The 22970-nt window shown below is 42.7% G+C and overlaps 1 protein-coding gene across 14 annotated transcripts in view; it reads left to right on the top strand.

The window, feature by feature from the left end:
• Positions 1-22970, top strand: part of LOC141072913 (scavenger receptor cysteine-rich domain-containing protein DMBT1-like) — a 490185-nt gene that overhangs the window by 152152 nt on the left and 315063 nt on the right. For 12 of the 14 annotated variants that reach the window (XM_073560164.1, XM_073560161.1, XM_073560158.1 and 9 more), the window contains 2 exons: positions 9310-9330; positions 14186-14500. In XM_073560164.1, coding sequence (XP_073416265.1) covers positions 9310-9330; positions 14186-14500 — 336 coding nt within the window. The remainder of the gene's footprint in view (positions 1-9309; positions 9331-14185; positions 14501-22970) is intronic. The other 2 variants (XM_073560162.1, XM_073560157.1) reach the window with 1 other exon arrangement.

Here is a 22970-nt window from a genome sequence, read left to right as displayed (position 1 = left end):
CTCCAGCACAACAATTCAATTGGGAGAAAAAGCATCTATTGTTTCAGTATTAAAAATATTCAAATAGATAGCAAAACGGTCTCGCCTCACTTCCTTATTTTTGCCTGGCTTTGAACGGCCATGAATTACTGGCATCAAAAGAGCTTATAATAAATTCATATAAAAAGGAAAGATCTCACCTCGTTTTCCTTGATTTTCCCAATCATCAAGGAACCATGATTGCCGACAACCAAGGGGGGACACTTAATTACATCCACACAATAGCCCACAGAAAGAATCTCATTATATTCTTGCTACCATAACCCCAAGGGTTTTTTTCTCTTTTTTTGAGCTAGAAGTCCAAAGGATCAGGTCTCAAGGTATTTGCTAAAGAAAGCACACAGGTGGAGAAGCAGTTTTCAGAAAGTGATTATTTGATACAGATGCCCTTCACTCTTTGCAGACAACTCTACTTTATCAACATCATTTCCTTATTTTGTTCCTGTTTAATTGTTACATTGGATTTAAGAGAAAAACAAAAGACAAATGTTGCATTTTTTCTAAATATGTTTTCTATCACAAAGGAAATTTTCTGCAAGATCTGCAGCTTGTCAATTCGTAACTAGAGCCTCATTTACTTTTCAATAGAATCTATTGAACAAAGCAGGTGAGGATCTAGTCAGAATGAGACCTCAAAAATGTAAAATACATATTTGCAATCACGTGACTACTGCTGAACCGAGCAAGTGGAGCTAAATCCTAACAGCGCGTAGATTCCATCTAGTTTGATTCAGTAAGTTGCAGTGCTTGCTGAATATTTCCTCAGGTAAACAATGGCTTTAATTTTTGCTGGCATAATGAGACTCAGTAGTGAAAGTATGTAAAGCTTTGAACTCTTGGGCTGGAGTCACACACAAGCTATAAAAAATCGGTCCGTTTTAAACGGACCATAATCGCACAAATGTTTCATGAACAGTGATCCGAATGTCATCCGATTGGAATGCGAGGATGCAATTTTCTCGCATCTAAGACCTCTTTCACAGATCAGTTTTTTGGCGTCAGTCAAAATCCGTTGGCGTCCGTCGAAAATTGTGAAAAACGGATGCGACGGATCCGTTTTTTTCGACGGATCCGACTAGCAGATCCGTCAAAAAAACCGATCCATCGCATCCGTTTTTTCCATCCGTTTCTTCTGCTTTTCAACGGATCATTTTTTTTTTTCAGCCAAATGGGAAGCTCCCAAACGTGATTGGCTACTGTAAACTACTGGAAACCTACATATAGAGTGTTTTAACACCCTATCTTTGTAAGGATGTAGAGCAAGTGGCAGAAATGGAAGGAGTTATAGCAAAGATTGTGACCATCAATGCGGATTTTGCTTTTGAGGCAAATCGGTTGGCAGTGATCATTCGGGAAAAGGAGAAAGCAAGACAGTGCACCTTCATTTGAGGCGGCGGCAACCTCTTTGGATTCACCCAATCACTGCACAGCATATGACATGTGGGGTCTATTCAATGCTGTATATGGAATTGCAGATCAGCCCTGAGAAGTTTTTCAACTATGTCCACATGAGAGCGGAAAATTTTGATATTTTGGTGGAACGTATTGGAGAACTAATCAGGAGAAGTGACACCTATTGCCGCTTCTCCATGTCACCGTCGGAGCGTCTGATGGTGACTCTTCGGTAAGCCTTTTTTATTGTTTCTCCTCCTGTAGACTTATAACTGTAATGTTGTTGCTGATAGTTTGTATTAATTATTGTCTTTTCCTCTTTGAACATATTCCTTGCAACAGGCGAATCCCTTTCCTCCCTACATTATCAATTCAGGCTTGTGATTTCTACAATATCAGGGATAGTAAAACAGACCTGCCGGGCATCGTGAGACTGTTTACAGGAGGAGTATATCCCACATCCAACAACAGAGAGGTGGCTGGAGATTGCAGAAAACTTTGCAAATATTTGCTAGTTTCCCAATTGCGTGGGTGCAGTGGATGGGAAGCATATAAGGATTGTCAAGCCAGCTGCATCTGGCTCAGAATTTTTTAATTCTAAAAAATATTTTTCAATTGTGCTGATGGCCTTTGCAGACACCCAATGCAAGTTTACAGCGGTGGATATTGGTGTCTATGGCAGCTCCAATGATTGGCAGGTTTTTAAAATGTCTGCAATGAGGCGTCATTTATACAGAGACACATTCCATCTTCCATCTCCAAGACCACTCCCTGGAACCTCTGGGCCACCAATGCCATTTGTGTGTGTTGGAGATGAAGCCTTCCAACTTTTGCCACACCTACTCAAGCCATACAGAAGTAGTGGCTTGACGCCAGCTAAAAGAGTGTTCAATTATCGGTTACGAGCTCGAAGAATGGTGGAGTGTGCTTTCGGCATTCTAACATCCAAAAGGCGAGTTCTGTTGACCGCTATTAAACTGAAAACTGAGACTGTGGATGAGGTGGTGAAGGCTTGTGTGGTCCTGCACAATTTTGTCGTATGCAAGGAACAGGTTGCCATGGATGACAATGTGTTTGAAACCACCTTGCGTGATTATCACAATATGACTTTTCAGAGTGCTGTGGCAGTTTCCAGAATGAGGGACAAATTTCCTGAGTACTTTATGTCACCTCAAGGAAGAGTTGATTGGCAGGATGACATGGTTTGAATTCTTTGGCTTTTGATATAATGTATGTTGGAGTACCAAAATTATTACTGATGTCATAGTTGTGATTATACCATGATTTTTGTCTTTTAACAAACGTTTGTACCTTGTTTTGTATGTTTTGTACCTTTACCTCTATTTTTATACCTTTACAAAAAGTTTAGTAAGTTTTGTACTTTTTACCCAAAGTGTTGTAACTTTGCATTAAAAAAATGAAAGACAATAATTGTGTTTTTAAACAAAAACTTTTATTATTTACAAACTATTTACAACTGTGTATAGTGTGGGGTGGAGGTATTTCCAGAGGGGCTGACAGAGCAGACCACGTCGATAGTGGGGGACTGTAGACCAGGTAGGTGGGGATCAGAAGTGGAAGGGGTGGTTTAAACATGAGGTTGGGTGGGGGGTACAGATTGGGCAGGGAGTGGAGGTACAGACGTTTGTTGGACCAGGTACGGTGAAGGTGTTGGTGGGATCGGGTACGGTGAAGGTAACGGTGAAGGAAGGTACGGGGAAGTAAGGTACATGGAAAGCTGATACGGGGAAAGCTGGAATGACAAATGAGTGGGAGGAGGAGGGACAGTGGCTGAAGGGGGGGTAGGTGTGGGAGAAACTACCGGGGCAGGTGGAGGGTCTCGGGAGATGACCTGTGCTAGAGAAACCTGGCAGCCTTGCATTACATATATCTGCTGGTCAGGAGTTAGCTTTTCCATGTGCTCGAGTACTGCCTGAAAAAAGCAATGATTCAGCGACTTGCTTGCATCTAAATGCATCCTATTCAGATGACTGCTGATTTCATGGATGCTGTTGTTCAGCCAGCAGTCATTTGCTCGGCCAAAAGCTTGATCGAGTTCTGGAAGGCTGCATTCAGATGCAAGAACTTGGGCGCATAGCTCCTTTCCTGACCTCTGGGGCACTGCCATCCAGAACCCAAAGGTGTTCTAGAGGTGGCGGCAGTGTCAGAGGGGTGGGGTAAAGGGTACGCTACCTCATCATCAGTAGCTTCATGTGACAAAGTCGACCATGATGCTCCAGCGCTGGTGGATGGGGCCGAGGGACTAGACATGAGGGAATGTGCAGAGGGGTCTGGTGTCTAGATGTGGTCCCCGGTGGCGGACTCCTATAGGACCGCTCCAGCAGGGTCCAACCGAGCAGCAGGTCCCAGAGCGCTGCAGACAGTGCTGTCAAAGAAAAAAAAAGAAATAATTAATATATTGATATTGCAATATTGCCATGCCCTGGCTGAAACCCAAAAATAAGGTTAGACATGGAAACATTTTGACTTAATAAATAGTGTGGGGAATATTTACCTTCTGGCCACCATTGTTGATCATAGGAACAACAGGGCTCTTGCGTACTTGTATTTGCTCCTGCATCCTCCCGATCCACTCGGGGCCTGCATCTCCTTGTTGAACTCCCTCTTGAAGCGATCCCTGAGTGAATGCCATCACTTGACAACCCTTTCACCTGTAAAGTGAAAGCACAAATTGGTTAGTATACAACACATTACATCCTGCAACATAAATTCCTGAACTATGAATACTTACGTGCTTGATCCCGGGCCCAAGGTCCGAGGCCCTCCCATTAGTCCACAACTACAGCACAAACTTCCTTACAGAGCCGACAGGTGATGATACTGTCAGCATGGCCACGGTCCACCATGTTCCACAGTGGCTCCCTCTCTCGGACCTCGCTGATGAGGCGGTCGGTCAACATCCAGTCCAGCCTCCTCACCGTCCGATTTGGAGCACGCTGTGAAGCCTGTGAAAAAACCCCCCATTAAATTCAAATCATCCCCATGAACTAAAAAAGTAATAAGACAAACCAAAAAGAAAAGAAGGGTACTTAATCTATGCTGACAGCGGCGATGCTCACGTTGACCACCCTGGGAGGTGCTCTAGGCCGAGCCCCAGAATGTGAAGGCTATAAAAACAAAAAAAAATTATGTGCTTGGATGGAGGCATATGTATTGTGTGTACTGTGATGTCTGTTTGTTATGTGCTGGGTGTAGTGTGATGTCTGTGAGGATCTGTCTGTGCGAAACTTACACTCTGCGCGCCCGCTTCTAGCATTTCTCCATCCCGTTCGTCTCTTTCTAGAAGCCCCTCTGCTTCAACTTCCTGTGAAAACAGAATTAATGCATATAGGGCTGCAAAAACTGTTACCATCAGAAAGCATAAAAATAAAAAATTTAATTACCTCAGTTCGCCGATGCTGTGAGGGGGGCTCCCAGAAGACATTGTCAGTACACTTGAAGGATCTGCAAGTAGAAAGACAATTTTAGCTACTATTATTATTATTTATTTATATAGCGCCATTAGTTCCATGGTGCTGTACATGAGAAGGGGGGTTACATACAAAGTTATAGATATCGTTAACAGTAAACAAATTTACAATGACAGACTGGTGCAGAAGGGAGAGGACCCTGTCCTTGCGGACTTACATTCTACGAATTATATATTAAGCGTTCCGGCCTTTAACACTTACATCACGACTTGCACACGTCCCCTTGCTTCGGTACTGCACACCGTTTCTTGTAGTATCTGCAAGAATAAAGACACTTGTTAGCTATTATACTGATTATTTATGTGTGGTCCGCTTTTAGGAAAAAAAAAAAGGTTGCTCCAGAGCCATCAGGATTTCAACCCCTCCCCCCAAAAAAAACCAATACCCCTATGCCCCCAAAAACAAAAAATGCAAAGTACTTCAGTAGCTTTCTAAACCACCCCCCTCTGTAATTTAACGGTAAGGCTGGAGTCACACACAACGAATAAAAAATCGGTCCGATTTTAACGGTACGAAATCGCACAAAGAATTCTTGTCCAGGGATCCGTCTGTCATCCCATTTTCCGGCGAGGAACCGATTTTATTCGCATCTAAGCATCAAATTGACATCCAATACCAATGCCTGATGCTCTTTCCTGTTGACATGGAGAAGTCTTGCGATTTAATCGCAAGTCACACGTGTGGTGCGCTTTCATGCGATTTTTAATCGCATCCATAGACTTGCATTGGCGAATCCGATCCGAAAATCAGTGACAATCGCAGCATGCTGCGATTGTCTCAGTACAAGGAACGGATCCGATAAGAAAATGCATGATGGGAGCAGCACCACTGAATAACATTGGGACGAATGCAATGCGATTTTTTTATCGCATTGCATTCGTCTGATTTAATCGCTAGTGTGACTCCTGCCTAATACCCTCCTTCCAACTTGTTATGCGCGATGCGCAAGCTGGCAAACCCTCTACCTCCTGTATTTTTTTTAAAGAAAACAACCTATACCTTGCAAACACCTACCCTCCTTCCAACTTTAAAAACCTAAACCCCACTGTATTGCACGTTCTGCTTTCCTGTGCGACTTACCCACAATTTTAAAGTGACCTTAAAGTTAAATGATACTGCGGCCAGTTTTTGGAGCAAGTTTTCATTTATTTATTTTTCACTTTTTTTACTTTTGGTGAAAGCAAGTAGGAGCTACACTGTTCTTTATTTAAATACAAGAACAGTAAATGAAAAATAAACAAAACATGGCTGGACACACACATGCCGCAGTCACGCACGCCGCAGTCACACCAGTCACACACATGCCACACAGTCACACACGCCCAACAGTTACATACCCCACAGTCACACACACGCCACAGTCACACAAGCCCCACAGTCACATACACGCCGCTGCACTTTGTTGGAAATACAAGTACAGTATGAAAAAAAAGCATGGCTGGACACACACTCACACACATGCTGCACTCACACATATGCCACACACACGCTGGAAGGACTCACACTGGCTGGCAGGCAGGACTCTCTTGCTGGCTGGCTGGCAGGCAGGCAGGACTCTCTTGCTGGCTGGCTGGCAGGACTCTCTAGCTGACTGGCTTCTCCAGAAGACAGGCACTCAAATTCCGCCGGATCCAGCACATGACGGACGAAATGTGCGGCTATCCGTCGAAATCCATCACTAATGCAAGTCTTTGAGAAAAAAACGGATCCAGCGGCAACAAACACAGGATCCTTTTTTTCTGAAAACTAGGGATTTCGACTGATACAAAAAACCTGATGTGTGAAAGAGGCCTAAGCATCTGTGTGACATCTGTATTGCATCCGTATGATGAGATTTTCTCGCCGGCTTGCAAAATGGACATATAATGGAGCCCAATGATAGGTTAAAACACAAGAGAAAGAATAGATATAGCCACATATATATATGTATATTTCATAGAGTTCTACATAGCAGAATAGCCGCAAAATCACTTGTCGGCTTCTGTAAAAACATTATAAAACCCAACATGAAATGACATATGGTTTACATATAGTAAACCATTTCATTTCATTTAGTTTTTTATATTTCTTTGACTAATAATTAGATTAGGGTATGTGTGTAAAATTTGGGACATGTAGGTGTTAAATTAAGAGGTTAATTCGTTGTAAAAAAAATTGCGAGTGCTCAGGTGGTAATTTCTCCGCCAGAGAGGGAAAGCCAGTGAGTGAGGGCAGATTTTAATAGCTTAGAGAGGGACCATTGTTTTTGGCCCTCCCGGCTAAAAAAATCTGCCCCCAGCCACACTAGAAAAGGCGCATCTATAAGATGTGCCTTTTCTGGCACTTAGCCTCTCTATTCCCATTGCCTTTAGCACAGGCTAATGGGTTAATAATAATGGGTTAATGTCACCTTGCTATTGAAAGGTGACATTAAGCCAGGTTAATAATGGAGAGTTGTCAATAAGACACCAGTCCATTATTAACCTTAGAATAGTAAAAGGTTAAAAAAGACACACACACATTAATTAGAAATTCTTTTAATGAAATAATCACACCAATTTTTTTAACACATTTATTAATCTGCTAATCCAAAATAATTCTTTGTCCTGTAAAAAAATAAAAAAACAACAATACACTTACTCTCTGCTGTTCAGTCAGGTCCCTCGCTGCAATCCATCATAAGGCGTTAACTAGTTTACAACAGGCACTAGTGCTAATGTGACCGGCCTTGCTGTAACCCACTGCAGAATTAATTAATTCATCTCTGTGCAGCCTCCCCGGCTGACCGGAGATGAACTAATAAGCTGGGGAAAGTTTCTGAAATTTTTCCCATGCCTATCAGTTCACCTCTGGTCAGCCAGGGATTCCGCGCAGCCTCAATGATGTCAGCAGTAGTCAGTGAGGCTGCGCGGAGTCCCTGGCTGACCTGAGGTGAACTGATGAGCTTGGGAAAAAGTTCAGAAACTTTCCCATGTTTATTAGTTCATCTCCGGTCAGCCGGGGCACCTGTGCATAGATGAATTAATTCATTCAGCAGTGGTTTACAGCAGGGCTGGTCGCATTAGCACGGTCCCCGTTGTAAAGTAGTTAACCCCTTGTGATGGATTGCAGCGGGGAACCTGACTAAACGGCAGATAGCTATATATTGTTGTTTTTTTATTTTTTGTTTTTTTACATGGCAAGGGATTCCTTTGGATTAGCAGATTAATAAATGTGGTCAAAAAATTGGTGTGATTATTTCATTAAAAGAATTTCTAATTAATGTGTGCCTTTTTTAACCCTTTACTATTCTAGGGTTAATAAAGGATAGGTGTCTTATTGACAACTCTCCATTATTAACCCAGCTTAATGTCACCTTTCAATAGCAAGGTGACGTTAACCCATTATTATTAACCCATGAGCCTCCACTAAAGGCCATGGGAATAGAGAGGGTAAGTGCCAGAAAAAGTGCATCTTATAGATGCGCCTCTTCTGTGGTGGCTGGGGGCAGATTTTTTTAGCCGGGGGGGGGCAAAAACAATTGTCCCTCTCTAGGCTACTGCGGGAGCCCATGCAATTTTTTTCAACAAATTAACCCCTGAATTTAACACCTACAATTAACACCTACATGTCCCAAATTTTACACACATACCCTAATCTAATTGTTAGTCAAAGACATATAAAAAGCTAAATTAAATTAAATGGTTTACTGTATGTAAGCCATGTGTCATTTCATGTCGGGTTTTGTATTGATTTTACAGAAGCCGGCAATAGATTTAGCGGCTATTCTGCAAAGTACTGTAGAACTCTATGAAATGTATATACATCTGTGTCTCAATGACATGTGTGTGTGTGTGTATATATATATATATATATATATATATATATATTTTGCCTGCATTTGTTAAAGGACACCGATGCGCATTTCTCGCAAGTCACACTTGCAATGCCTGTACATAAGGAAAAAGACATAGAGAATCAGAAAAACTACACTACATTTCTAATTGGAGGTATTTGATAATATTATTTTTACACCTACTACATATTGGGAAAGAATCTTGAAGACGAAAATACCCCTTTCATGAAATTTGTGTCGAGCCCTGAAGCTTGACAAATCCTAGCTAGAGTGTCAACCACTTTTTATTACAATTTACGGAAGAAAAGCAAGTGAGGCTCTAGTCCGCTTATGACCACAAATATGCAAGTCGCATATTTCCAATAATATGATAAATTGATGGAATCAACAAGTAGAGCCGAATCCTAGCAGGGAAAATACTGAGGAAATAGTAAGGCCTTTATAGAGTTTTAGAAGCTTTGCATTCTTAGCCAGATATTTAGGTAAATAAGTCAAGAAACACAGGCAGAAGAAATATGAGTTTTGAGTTAATTTATAATAATTTATTTTCTAAATTGTGTATATTTTTTGCAGGGCAACCTGCCGCTTCTCCAGGTAAAAGCAGCTATAATTATGTAATATTAGATATGCTCTAATCTGTTGGTAAAATACTGTGTTAGTTTTATGACTATGCTCCAAAATATAGTGAATTAAGTTATATGTACAGACATGACTGCAGATCTTTATGTGAGATTGTGTAGGCTAATCCTTCTTGGTCTTATTTTAGCTCTCTGTCATTATTGGTGATATCCTCCTGGTTTCCAGAAGGATAACTACAGCATATAAAAGGAAAAATGGTAAAAGATGAGTTTTTCAAATTAGATCTTAAATCATTTCAATTCAAAATTGTCTTGTTTTTAGCTGTAGGTCATCCTACAACTTTCCCAGATAACATAACAAAAATTATTCAAGTCTAAAATTATAAACTAGAAATTTTTCTAGCATATGTAAAAACTGTAATCTACTGATAAAATATAAAACTAGTTTTATCGTGTACAGAAAAGAAGTTTTGTTCCATATACAAAACTAAATGTGCAATTTCCAGAACCATGAAACTTAGCAGCCCAATGTATTAATAGAGGCAGACTGTGTAATCTATTTTCATGGACTCCTCTTCTATTACTAAATGTTTTTCACTATAAGGCCACGTTCACATTTTCAGTATTTGGTAAGTATTTTGTATCAGATTTTCTAAGCCAAATCCAGGACTAGGTGATAAATGCAGAAGTGGTGACGTGTTTGATTTCTTTGATTGTTCCTCTCCTGACTTTGGCTTAAGGGCCTGTCACACTAAGCGATATCGCTAGTAATATCGCTATAACGTCACTGGTTTTGTGACGTTATAGCAATATTGCTAGCGATATCGCTATGTCTGATACTTTCCTTCGACCGGCTCCCCCGCTGATTATCGCTGATCGTGCGAGAACGTCCTGGACCGTTTCTCGTCGTCAGCTTCCTGCTAGGCTTCCTGTGCCGCCGACGAGCGACGCGTGGACGCGGGTGGAGGACGTCAGGATCGCCTCGTCTGACAGGTAATTAGCGACCCCCGACCCCTGCTATGTCGCTGGTGAGATCTGCCTATGTGGCAGCTCACTAGCGACCACTTAGCGATGCACCAGCGATCCTGACTACGTCATATCGCTGGTCGGGATCGCTGGTGCATCGCTAAGTGTGACAGTACCTTTACAGATACTGATGTAAATTACTGGCCCAATACTGAATGTGTGAACCTGGCCATGAGCTTATACTTTGACCCCTTTAGTTTATGCATGTGTTCAGTGCCGGAGCAGTCCCGCTATGTTCTGGGAGTTTGCAGCTGCTATCAATATCATAATCACGTTTACCAGAATTATAGATATGTATACATCATTATGTTGTATATACAGTACTTTTCCCACTGCAACTTGTTCATTTAGCACATTCTCAGAGTTTTTCTGATAAGTTTTTAAGTATTACATAGAAACACTAACTAAATACAATTTACTTTACAAACAATTTATATAAATTAGGAGATCTTCACATTTGGCTGGAGTCACACACAACGTATAAAAATACGGTCCATTTAACACGAACAAGAATTGCAGAAATGTTCCCTAAACAGCGATCCGTATGTCATCCGTGTGCAATGCGAGGATGCGACTTTCTCGCATCTAAGCATCCGTGTGACATCCGTATGGCAAGATTTTCTCACCAGCTGGAAAAATGGACATATAATGGATCCATGGCCTCAAATATTCGTTAAAACATATATACAGTCTATATATATATATATATATATATACACTCACTGGCCACTTTATTAGGTACACCATGCTAGTAACGGGTTGGACCCCCTTTTGCCTTCAGAACTGCCTCAATTCTTCGTGGCAGAGATTCAACAAGGTGCTGGAAGCATTCCTCAGAGATTTTGGACCATATTGACATGATGGCATCACACAGTTGGCGCAGATTTGTCGGCTGCACATCCCTGATGCGAATCTCCCGTTCCACCACATCCCAAAGATGCTCTATTGGATTGAGATCTGGTGACTGAGGAGGCAATTTAAGTACAGTGAACTCATTGTCATGTTCAAGAAACCAATCTGAGATGATTCGAGCTTTATGACATGGCGCATTATCCTGCTGAAAGTAGCCATCAGATGTTGGGTACATTGTGGTCATAAAGGGATGGACATGGTCAGCAACAATACTCAGGTAGGCTGTGGCGTTGCAACGATGCTCAATTGGTACCAAGGGGCCCAAAGAGTGCCAAGAAAAAATTCCCCACATCATGACACCACCACCACCAGCCTGAACCGTTGATACAAGGCAGGATGGATCCATGCTTTCATGTTGTTTACGCCAAATTCTGACCCTACCATCCGAATGTCGCAGCAGAAATCGAGACTCATCAGACCAGGCAACGTTTTTCCAATCTTCTACTGTCCAATTTCGATGAGTTTGTGCAAATTGTAGCCTCAGTTTCCTGTTCTTAGCTGAGAAGAGTGGTACCCGGTGTGGTCTTCTGCTGCTGTAGCCCATCTGCCTCAAAGTTCGACGCACTGTGCGTTCAGAGATGCTCTTCTGCCTACCTTGGTTGTAACGGGTGGCAATTTGAGTCACTGTTGCCTTTCTATCAGCTCGAACCAGTCTGCCCATTCTCCTCTGACCTCTGGCATCAACAAGGCATTTCCGGCCACAGAACTGCCGCTCACTGGATTTTTTTTCTTTTTCGGACCATTCTCTGTAAACCCTAGAGATGGTTGTGCGTGAAAATCCCAGTAGATCAGCAGTTTCTGAAATACTCAGACCAGCCCTTCTGGCACCAACAATCATGCCACGTTCAAAGGCACTCAAATCACCTTTCTTCCCCATACTGATGCTCGGTTTGAACTGCAGGAGATTGTCTTGACCATGTCTACATGCCTAAATGCACTGAGTTGCCGCCATGTGATTGGCTGATTAGAAATTAAGTCTTAACACACAGTTGGACAGGTGTACCTAATAAAGTGGCCAGTGAGTGTATATATATATTTTGTCAGTGAGACATATATATATTTATATTTCATACAGAGCTAGATAGAAGAATAGCATACAGAGCTAGATAGCAGAATAGATGATAATTCCATTGTCGGCTTCTGTAAAATCATTACAGAACCAGACCGGATATAAGATATGTTTTAGATACAGTAAACCATTGAATATCCATAAGATTTATTTACGACCCTCGCTAATAATGTTAGTAGTGTGTGTGTGTAAAATATTGGAGCTGTAGGTGTTAAATTTAAGAATTAATTCATGGGAAAAACTGGCATGGGCTCCAGCGCAATTTTCTCCACCAGAGAGGGAAAGCCAGTGACTGAGGGCAAATATTAATAGCCTAGAGAGCGACTACGGTTATTGGCCCCCTTGGCAAAAACATCTGCCCCCAGCCACCCCAGAAAAGGCGCATCTTTAAGATGCGCCTATTCAGGCACTTAGCCTCTCTCTTCCCATTGACCTGTAGGGGGTAGCATATGGGGTAATAAGGGGTTAATGTCACCTTGCTATTGTAAGGTGACATTAAGCCTCGTTAATAATGGAGAGGTGTGAATAAGACACCTATCCATTATTAATCCAATAGTCTGACAGGATTAAAATACACACAGACATTAAAGGGCATGTCACACTAAGAGATATCGCTAGCAATATCGCTATAACTTGTGACGTTATAGCGATATTGCTAGCGATATCGCTGTGTCTGATACTTACCTACAACCCGCTCCCCCGCTGCTTATCGCTGATCGCGCGAGAACGTCCAGGACTGTTTCTCGTCGTCAGCTTCCTGTGGCGCTTCCTGCTGTGATGACGAGCAACGCGTGGAGCCGGGCGGTAGGACGCAGGATCGCCTGGTGTGACAGGTAAGTAGCGACCCCCCGTCCCCAGCGATGTCGCTGGTGAGATCTGCCTGTGTGGCAGCTCACTAGCGACCACTTAGCGATGTACCAGCGATCCTGACCACGTCATATCGCTGGTCGGGATCGCTGGTACATCGCTAAGTGTGACAGTACCTTAAGAATAAAGACTTTTAATGAAATCATTAAACACACTGGATCCCCATCTTTTTTAAACTTCGAATCCAATCGAAGCCCTTGTTCTCCTGTAAAAAATCTAAAATAAAAAACTATATCCCATACCTTACTGCCATACAGTCATATCCCATGCTGCAATCCATCTCAAGGGGTTAAATAGTTTACAACCGGTAGGGGTGCTAATGCTACCTCCCCGGCTATAAACCACTCAGTTTATAGCTGTGTGCTGACAGTATCATTGAATGGCCACTGTTAGTGACTGGTGGATCACATTAACATATATTAGAGTCTATTGAGCTATGCTGCAGTGTTTGTTGTGTTAGCAAAAACAGCACTGTATGCAGGAAATCAAGGATTGCATAAGACTTGAATAACAACTATAAATCATCATCAAACATGAGAATGTTGGTCTCGAGTCACCTGCTTGAATGTAGCAGTAGTCAATCAATTCCACTGCTGCTCTATTCAAAGTCCATGTGAATGCCTGTGATAGTGCGCCATGTAATATGCTTATTTTGTCAGCCCCAAAAGTTTTAAACAGAACAACAGTGTGCATACTTGACACCTGCTCCAAATGAAGGGACCCCCAATATGGTGATCTGGGAGGACAGTCCCAGTGGTGGCACCTCAGCAAATAGCCACATTTTACTTTTCTTATAGGCTTGTGGTAAGTTGAGATTCGGGAACCCATTTACTTTTATGGTTTTGGCTCCAATCTTTTTTTGCAGTAAACTTGCAGTATTTTTGTTGCAATTAGGGTAAATTGTACATTGTGACAGCATTTTATGTACTTTTATTTTTCAAGAAATGTGAACTATGTCTCTAACAAGAGTAGTTTATTTATTTATAATTTTTTTTAGGAATTTATCCAATGCGACTGGTCAATGGCCATCATGCATGTGCTGGACGGGTAGAAATTTACTACAACAATGCCTGGGGAACAGTATGTGACGATGTTTGGACCATCAATAATGCACATGTTGTATGCAGACAGATGGGCTGTGGATATGGAATTTCTGCTTTACCTTCTGCATATTTTGGACAAGGTTCTGGTAGCATTCTGCTAGATGACGTGCAGTGTTCAGGAAGTGAACAGTACTTGTGGCAGTGCAGGCACATCGGTTGGGGCTCCCATAACTGTAATCATAGAGAGGATGCTGGAGTCATCTGCTCAGGTATGTTACTAAGGTACTACATTATTCCCAAAAGTCAGCCATGCAATGTCATTGTGCAGAAAACATTATAAGGCGATGCAGCTCCAAACCAGCAGCATATTCTTTCACACTCATCAGTGAGTGAGTATTAGTAATCATCTTTCTTATCCTAAGAAGTCACTTGTGAGATGAGAACAATCCTTTAATATGTTCATATGTGTGGAAATCTAGGCATACGGTGTGATTTAGCAAGCATTTTTGCTTGAATCCTTGAGTGAAAAACCTTTAAACATCACAAAATAATTGTGCACTGCAGCTCAAGGTTCCACAAAAGTTTTGCAACTTTAGGCATATTGTACTTTCAGTGTTCTCAGCCAGCTTCGTCCACTTTTAGAAAATGAACAGTGCTGGTGTGGGATTGGACAGCAACAGACATGTCCATCTAATTCATCAGAATAGATCCTGCTCACTAGACCTTATACAAAACTCCCAATTCCTGTCCTGTACAGTTGACTTTTCAGCAGTCTCATTCTGATCACAGACAGGAATACAATGACAGATAAGGCATCTGTATACAGTGAATAACACTGTAATTACCATTCACAGTCAGTTCCACTATCTTCACATTGACCATTGCTCTAATTAGAACATGTTCAGATAAGGCTTCTATACAAACAAATGAGGTTGGAGTCATTCTACTGCTTCTAATGGCAATGTACCCAACTGGATGTAGGAGTCTGTTATTAGGCCAATGAGCCAATATGAAAGCTGCAAGACTTTTTATGTTTTTAACCATAAATACTGGTATGAATATTGAAAAAGAAAAGCAATCAAAAATAAAAAAAAATTCATACTGTACATTTAACAAAAAAAAAAACCTGGTCATTTTGTGATAACACATTTCTTTTATCTTGATAGGGCACCTATATATACTCTAGTTTCATAGCGTAACACTGAGCCATAAATACATTTCTTGTTCAGGTAAATAAGGATCTTGCAATTTATCTTAAATTTTAAAGGTGGTCTGCCACCCCAAATTGTCTAGTAGACTAACTACACAGTACTATATGGGACAAAGCTCCTATAAAATTCATACTAGCAACCATTACTGGTACAGGTGAGGAAGAAATAACTTTTAATTTGTATGCAAATGAGAGGGATTTTGTAGCCCATTGACATTGTTAAGAGTTTGATAAACTGTTACACATCCTCATTTTGCATCTTTAGTACTTTATAACCACACATTTTGGTACCTAGTAATATCAATAATTATGAAGAGATCCATAGTAAAAATTAATGAAACTTTATTAATAATTATTATAAAAATACAGAAACACAAGATTAAAAAAGCAAAGTGCCTCACAGGGGAGAACCACAAAAATAATGAATAAATAAGCTCAATTGCTAAAGAAGTGAGTGGCTATTAGTTGAGTTAAATCCATATATATAACAGAAGACAGAAAAAATGAGACTAAATATAATTCAAAAAAATACAATTCAAAAAATGGGGGATAAAGAGGTGAAATAAATCCAAAATCTCATCAAAAATTTCAATGTAAAACCCCTTATGAAAATCATGAATCAACAGATGTTATCATAATACTGACACTGTAAATTATTATTATTATTACTATACATTTATATAGCGCCATTTATTCCATGGCGCTTTACAGGGACAAGGGGAAATATAGACAAGTACAATAAACATGTGCAAGACAAGGGACACACGAGTACAGAAGGAGAGAGGACCCTGCCCGTGAGGGCTCACAGTCTACAGGGATGGGTGAGGATACACTAGGAGAGGGTAGAGCTGGTTGTGTAGTGGTTCAGTAGACCGAGGATCATTGCAGGCTGTAGGCTTGTCAGAACAGGTGGGTTTTCAGGTTCTTCTTGAAGGTTTTCATTGTTGGTGAGAGTCTGATGTGTTGCGGCAGAGAGTTCCAGAGTATGGGGGAAGCACGGGAGAAGTCTTGTATGTGGGAAGAAGAGATGAGGGGGGAGTAGAGAAGGAGATCTTGAGAGGATCGAAGGTTGAGTGTAGGTAGGTACCGGGAGACCATGTCACAGATGTATGGGGGAGACAGGTTGTGGATGGCTTTGTATGTCATTGTTAGGGTTTTGAACTGGAGCCTCTGGACAATAGGAGGCCAGTGAAGGGCCGCGCATAGGGGGGAGGCAGGGGAATAGTGGGGAGACAGGTGGATTAGTCGGGCAGCAGAGTGTAGGATAGACTGGAGTGGTGCCAGAGTGCTGGAGGGGAGGCCAGAGAGTAGGAGGTTGCAGTAGTTGAGGCGGGAGATAAGGGTGTGCACTAGTGTTTTTGTGATTTCATGGTTGAGGAATGCGTGGATCCGGGAAATATTTTTGAGTTTGAGGCGGCAGGAGGAGGCAAGGGCTTGGATATGGGGTTTGAAAGCGAGGGCAGAGTCGAGGATCACCCCAAGGCACCGAGGGAGCGGGACTGGGGAAACAGAGCAGCCATTGACATTGATGAATAGGTCTATTGGAGGGGTAGAGTGAGATGGGGGACAGATGATGAATTCTGTTTTGTCCATGTTCAGTTTGAGAAAGCGAGAAGAAAAGAAGGCTGAAATAGCAGATAGACATTGTGTACTAAATGTACTAAGATTTAACAACCTCCACAGCCAAAAGCTTGAACCCAACCATGGGGAAGCATATTAAACTTGAAACCAATAATCACATATTTCTATACCTCATATTATAGGATCGTGGAATCACCACAGCCACCAAATATAACATTCTAATAGCTAATATAAAAAAGCACAACATTATCTATATATGCTGAACCTGAAATCCAATAACTATATGAAGCCTATATACAGTATATATAAATGGAAAGGATATCCTATATATAGGATAAATGAGTACAGCCCCTTTTGAGTAAGGTTTTAATCGATACCTTACTCACCACAAGAACAATTTCCAAAATTTTGATTTTGAATGGGGGGCCCGAACATCCAGTGTTTGCTGCGCTGTAATGTGCATGACAGCGCTTTTGATCGGCGGTGAAATAATCCCCTCTGGTCAGAGAGCCACGGTTCCCACGCTGTCAAAAGACAGTTGAAGCATTCAGCTATGGTATAAAGTTTACCTCCAGTCACTGGTGTCAGTTGATGGGACTACTGATCCCATCATCTGACACCTGCAGCCACTAAGTACAGTGAGAGCAGGAGCAGAGGATGGGGGTATTGATTAGCCGCTCCTGTGTTGTAAATAAATATTTTTTTTTAAAACGGCGTGCTTTCCCCTGTATTTTTCCTAACCAGCCAGACAAAACTCACAGCTGGGGCCTGCAACCCTCAGCTGTCAGATTCAGCAAAGCTAGTTATCAAGAATACAGGGGTCGCCACGCTGTTTTCTTAATTATTTAAATAAATAATTTTTAAAAAACTGTGTGGGGTCCCCTCCATTTTTGACAGCCAACCTTGCTAAAGCAGACAGCTGGGGGCTGGTATTCTCAGGCTGGTAAGGGGCCATGGATATTGGCCCCCCCCAGGCTAAAAATATCAGCCAGCAGCTGCCCAGAAAGGGCCCAGCTCTTCCCACTTGCCCTGTAGCGGTGGCAAGTGGAGTTCATATTTGTGGGGTTGATGTCACCTTTGTAATGTCCGGTGACATCAAGCCCATGGCTTAGTAATGGAGAGGTGTCTAAGACACCTCTCCATTACTAATCCTATAGTTGTATTGTAAATAAAGACACAGCAAGAATAAAGTCCTTTATTTGAAATAAGACTAAACACAGTTTTCCATTTTTATTTAAACGCCTAATTCCAGCGAAGCCCTTGTTCTCCTGTAATAAAAGTAAAATAAAAAAACAACAATATACCATACCTGTCCATCGTTCTGTCCCATGCTGTAATCCATGTCTGGGGGATAAACAGTTTTCAACCTGGATGGTGCCAAGATGCGACTGTTCCAGCTGAAAACCACAGGTGACTGAGCGGCTGCGATCGCAGCCGTAGAGATCGGTGGTGAGGTCAAAGAGGTTATGTTTCATAACTTAGGTCCCGTTCTCAGCCGGGCTGAACTGCCATGACCTCAGTGACATCCCCCCTAGAAGCATGAGAAAAACCCCTCTGTTGTGAGTTCATTCTCCCCTTCACCTTTGATGTCTGATGAACTCCCTCTGCTGGTGAAGAGAGGTAGTGAAATTGATTGGGATGGGAAGAACCTGTCATCTGAACAGGCGGAGTGTGATTGGACATCTGGAATTTCTGAGTGGATATAAGGCAGCCGACGCCCTGCAGGGCTGCTGGTGATCCTTTCTGCTCTTAGCTCTTTCATCCAGTTTAGTTCCTGTCTACTAAAAGCTAAGTTTTTGCCCTGCTATTATTCCATGAGATTTTGTCTGGTTTCCTTAGTGTTTGTATTCAGCCAGTCCTGGTTGGGACTGGCTGAATTCCATTTTTGTCTCTGATCAGTTGATCTCTTTGCTCTGTTTTCAGAATATACCTGAGTGCTGATATAGTGATTTTGAAGACTAGCGACTTCAGGGCCTTTTTCCTTATCAGATGGTTGGGACATTTTTGGTAGGGTTTTTTGCGGATTGCAGCCAGCATCTTTTCTGTCCTGTCCTATCTAGTTAGTTGGGCCCCATCGTTTGCTCAGCCTGTCTTTCTGTCTGTGTTTGTGTTTTTATCTGTTTTTCACCGACAATACATGTTGGGGGCTGTCTATTACTTTGGGGTCTGCTCTGGGGCAGTTTAGATTTTTCCTTTCCTTCTTTAGGCTTATGTAGTTCTCCGGCTGTGACGAGGGGTCTAGGGCACCGTAGGAACCCCCCACGGCTACTGTTAGTTGTGGTGTATAGGATCAGGGGTCTGCAATCCGATAGCTACCAACCTCTCCGGTTTTCTGGACTTAGCTTGTATTTTTGTTTTCTCCTCCTCCGGTGACTAATTCATAACACCCCTCTATTCTTGATAACTTGCTTTGCTGAAGCTGACAACTGAGGGTAGCAGCCTCCAGCTGTGAGTTTTGTCTGGCTGGTTAGCAAAATACAGGGGAACCCACGTCTTTTTTTTTTAATTATTTACTTACAGCGCAGGAGCGGCTAATAAATATCTCCATCTGCCACTCCTGCTCTCACTGTAATTAGCAGCTGCAGGTGTCAGATGATGGGATCAGAAGTCCCATCAGCTGACACCAGTGACCGGAGGTAAGATTTATACCTCTGATCACAGCTGAGCGCTTCAGCTGTCTTTTGACGGCATGGGAACCGTGGTTCTCTTACCGGCGGGGATGATTTCCTCACCGATGAGAAGTGGTGTTTGCTGCACTGCCATGCACATGCACCTGGTGTTCAGGCAGCCGAACCCGCACAGTAACACGGACTTGCTGGTGAAGTCCGTTTTCAGTCTCTGTGCCCGAAGGTGTTTAGTACAGATGCCGAACTTTACTGTTCCAGTTCGCCCATCTCTATCAAAGATACATAAAGTAGCAAGACTTGACAACCAATTATCATAGATACTCATGTATAAGCGTATAAGCAGAGTTTTTCAGCACTTTTTTGTGCTGACCCCCCCCCCCTTTCGGCTTATACATGAGTCATTGTCCAGAATGCCGGCAGGGGATGGGGAGCAGCTGAGCAGCGGCAGGAGTTGACGGCTGTGGATAAAGCCTATGCCGCTGCTAAATAGCATGCAAAGTGACAGCTGCAACCCCCAGCTTCCAGAAGACATCATATTCACCCTCCTCCGTGCCGTCACTGCATCTCCATTGGTCCCAGCGCCGGCAGCTCTTCCTGTGCTAAGCGATCACGTGGCACCACTCATTAAGGTAATGAATATGCACGTGTCTCCATTCCCATAGGCATGGAGTGCATATTCTTTACCTTAATGAGCGGTGCCATATGAACGCTCGGCAGGAAGAGCTGCTGGAAGCCGGCACCAGTGAGATGCTGAGAGGGCACGCTGGAGGAGGGTGAGTAGGATTTTTTTTGCAATAGCAAGCATGCATACCAGGACTGGAGGGGGGAGCCATGCATACAGCATGGGACGGGGGGAGCCATGCATACAACGACGGGACTGGGAGAGCCATGCATACAACGATGGGATGGGGAGCCATGCATACCAAGACAGGATGGGGGAACCACGCATACCAGGACAGGATGGGGGAACCTCGCATAGCAGGTCAGTGACAGGGGAGCCACGAATACCAGGACAGGATGGAGGAGCCACACATAGCAGGACAAGGATGAGGGGACAGTGCATACGCAGCTTATGCTCAAGACAATAATCTTATCCAGTTTTCCAAGGCAAAATTAGGTGCATCGGCTTATACTCTGATCGGCTTATACTCGAGTATATACGGTACTTCTTACAGCCAGGACTCTGCTACAGAGAATACAACAAAGAAATATATGACTCCTCACATTTCCAGCACCTCCCTCATCTATTCCCAACATGCACAAACTCCTTATCCTGCTGATACCCCAGTACTAAGCTGCTGCTACCATATGTGTTCCTATTACTGCACCTACTGTGTGGTGCTGTGTGCCTTCTAGATGGTAAAACAAACCTCTAGAATATATTAATGCCCTGTGCAATTGCCCGAGAAAGCAATACCCATATTTTGCCCCCTAGAAAGTAATAATGCCCCCTGTCTGCCTCTTTGACAATAACAAGAGTGCCCCTATAACAACAACTGTCCACTTAAGATTAAATAATGTCCTGAGTCCCCCTGACAGCTCTCCTATACACAGTATAATGACCCCCACACTGTATTGTACCACCACACAGAATAATGACCCCTTAGTAGCCCCCAAACTGTGTGATGGGCCCCAACACTCAATAATTGCCTACACACTGTACAAAGACCCCACATTAGCTCCCACACAGTATGATGGCTCCCTCACTGTATGATGGCCCCCTAAATAGCCTCCATATAGCATAATGCACTCATCATAGCACACAATATAGTATAATGCACTTCCCATAGGCCTCCATATAGCATAATGCATTCCATAGTCCTTCATATAGTATAGCAAACTCGCTATAGTCGTTCATATAATATAATGCACTCCCCATGGGCCTCCATATAGTATAATGCACTTCCCATAGGCCTCTACAATATAATGCACTCCCCATAGGCCTCCATACAGTATAATGCATCCCATATCCCATAGTCATTCATTTAGTATAATGCACTACACATAGGCCTCCATACAGTATAATGCACTCACCATAGGCTTCCAATTAGTATAATGCAATCCCCATAGGCCTCAATATACTGTAATGCACTTCCCAATAGGCTTCTATATATGATAATGCACTCCCCATAGACCTCTATGCAGTATAATACATTCCTCACAGGCCTCCATAGAGTATAATGCACTCCCCGTAGGCCTCGATTTAGTATAATGCACTCCTCATTGGCCTCCATATAGTATAATGCAATCCCCATAGGCCTTCATACAGTATAATGCCCTCCCCATAGGCCTCCATATAGTATAATACACTCCCCATAGGTCTCTGTATAGTATAATGCACTCCCCATAGGCCTCCATATAGTATAATGCACTCCCCATAGGCCTTTATATATGAGAATTCACTTCCCATAGATGTCTATATAGTATAGTGCATTCCCCATATGCCTCCATATGGTATAATGTACTCCTCATAGGCCTCTATATAGTATAATGCACTCCCCATAGCCCTCTATGTAATTTAATGCACTCGTTATAGGCCTCTATACAGTATAATGCTTGAAAAAATACAATACACACCTCTCCTTCTCATTTCCTTGCTGCTCCGGTCTCTGCAGTGAGTATTCTGAGAGCCTGCACACATCAGTACAGCGGGTGCCATGTAGTAATGACATAGCGCCTGCTGTCAGTGTCTGTGTCAATGACGTGAGACACAGAGGGGGAGTGATGTCCCCTTGGCAGCTATGCTAGTGAGCATCAGTAATCCTTGCATGCGATTTTATTATTATTATTTATTTATAAAGCACCATTGATTCCATGGTGCTGTACATGAGAAGGTGTTACATACGAATTACAGATATCACTTCCAGTAAACAAACTAACAATCACAGACTGATATAGAGGGCAGAGGGGACCCTGCCCTTTCGGGCTTACATGCTACAGGATGGTGGGGAAGGAGACAATAGGTTGGGGGGTTGCAGGAGCTCCAGTGATTATGAGGCGGTAGCTTCAGTAGTGGTGGGGAGGCAGCAAGGATCATTGCAGGTTGTAGGCTTTCCTGAAGAGATGGGTTTTCAGGTTCTGTCTGAAGGATCCCAGTGTGGATGATAGCCGGATGTGTTGGGGCAGGGAATTCCAGAGGATGGGGGCTATTCGGGAGAAGTTTTGGAGGAGGTTGGGTGAGGAGCGAATAAGTGTGGAGGAGAGAAGGAGGTCTTGGGAGGACCGGAGATTACGTGAGGGAAGATATCTGGAGATTAGTTCAGAGATGTATGGAGGAGACAGGTCTTAGATGGCCTTGTAGGACAGTATTAGTAATTTGAA

This window comes from Dendrobates tinctorius, unplaced genomic scaffold (genome assembly GCF_039654945.1).
Source record: "Dendrobates tinctorius isolate UK_male_01 unplaced genomic scaffold, ASM3965494v1 ptg000293l, whole genome shotgun sequence".
Taxonomy (NCBI): Eukaryota; Metazoa; Chordata; class Amphibia; order Anura; family Dendrobatidae; genus Dendrobates; species Dendrobates tinctorius.
This window is presented reverse-complemented; position numbering and strand designations above follow the sequence as displayed.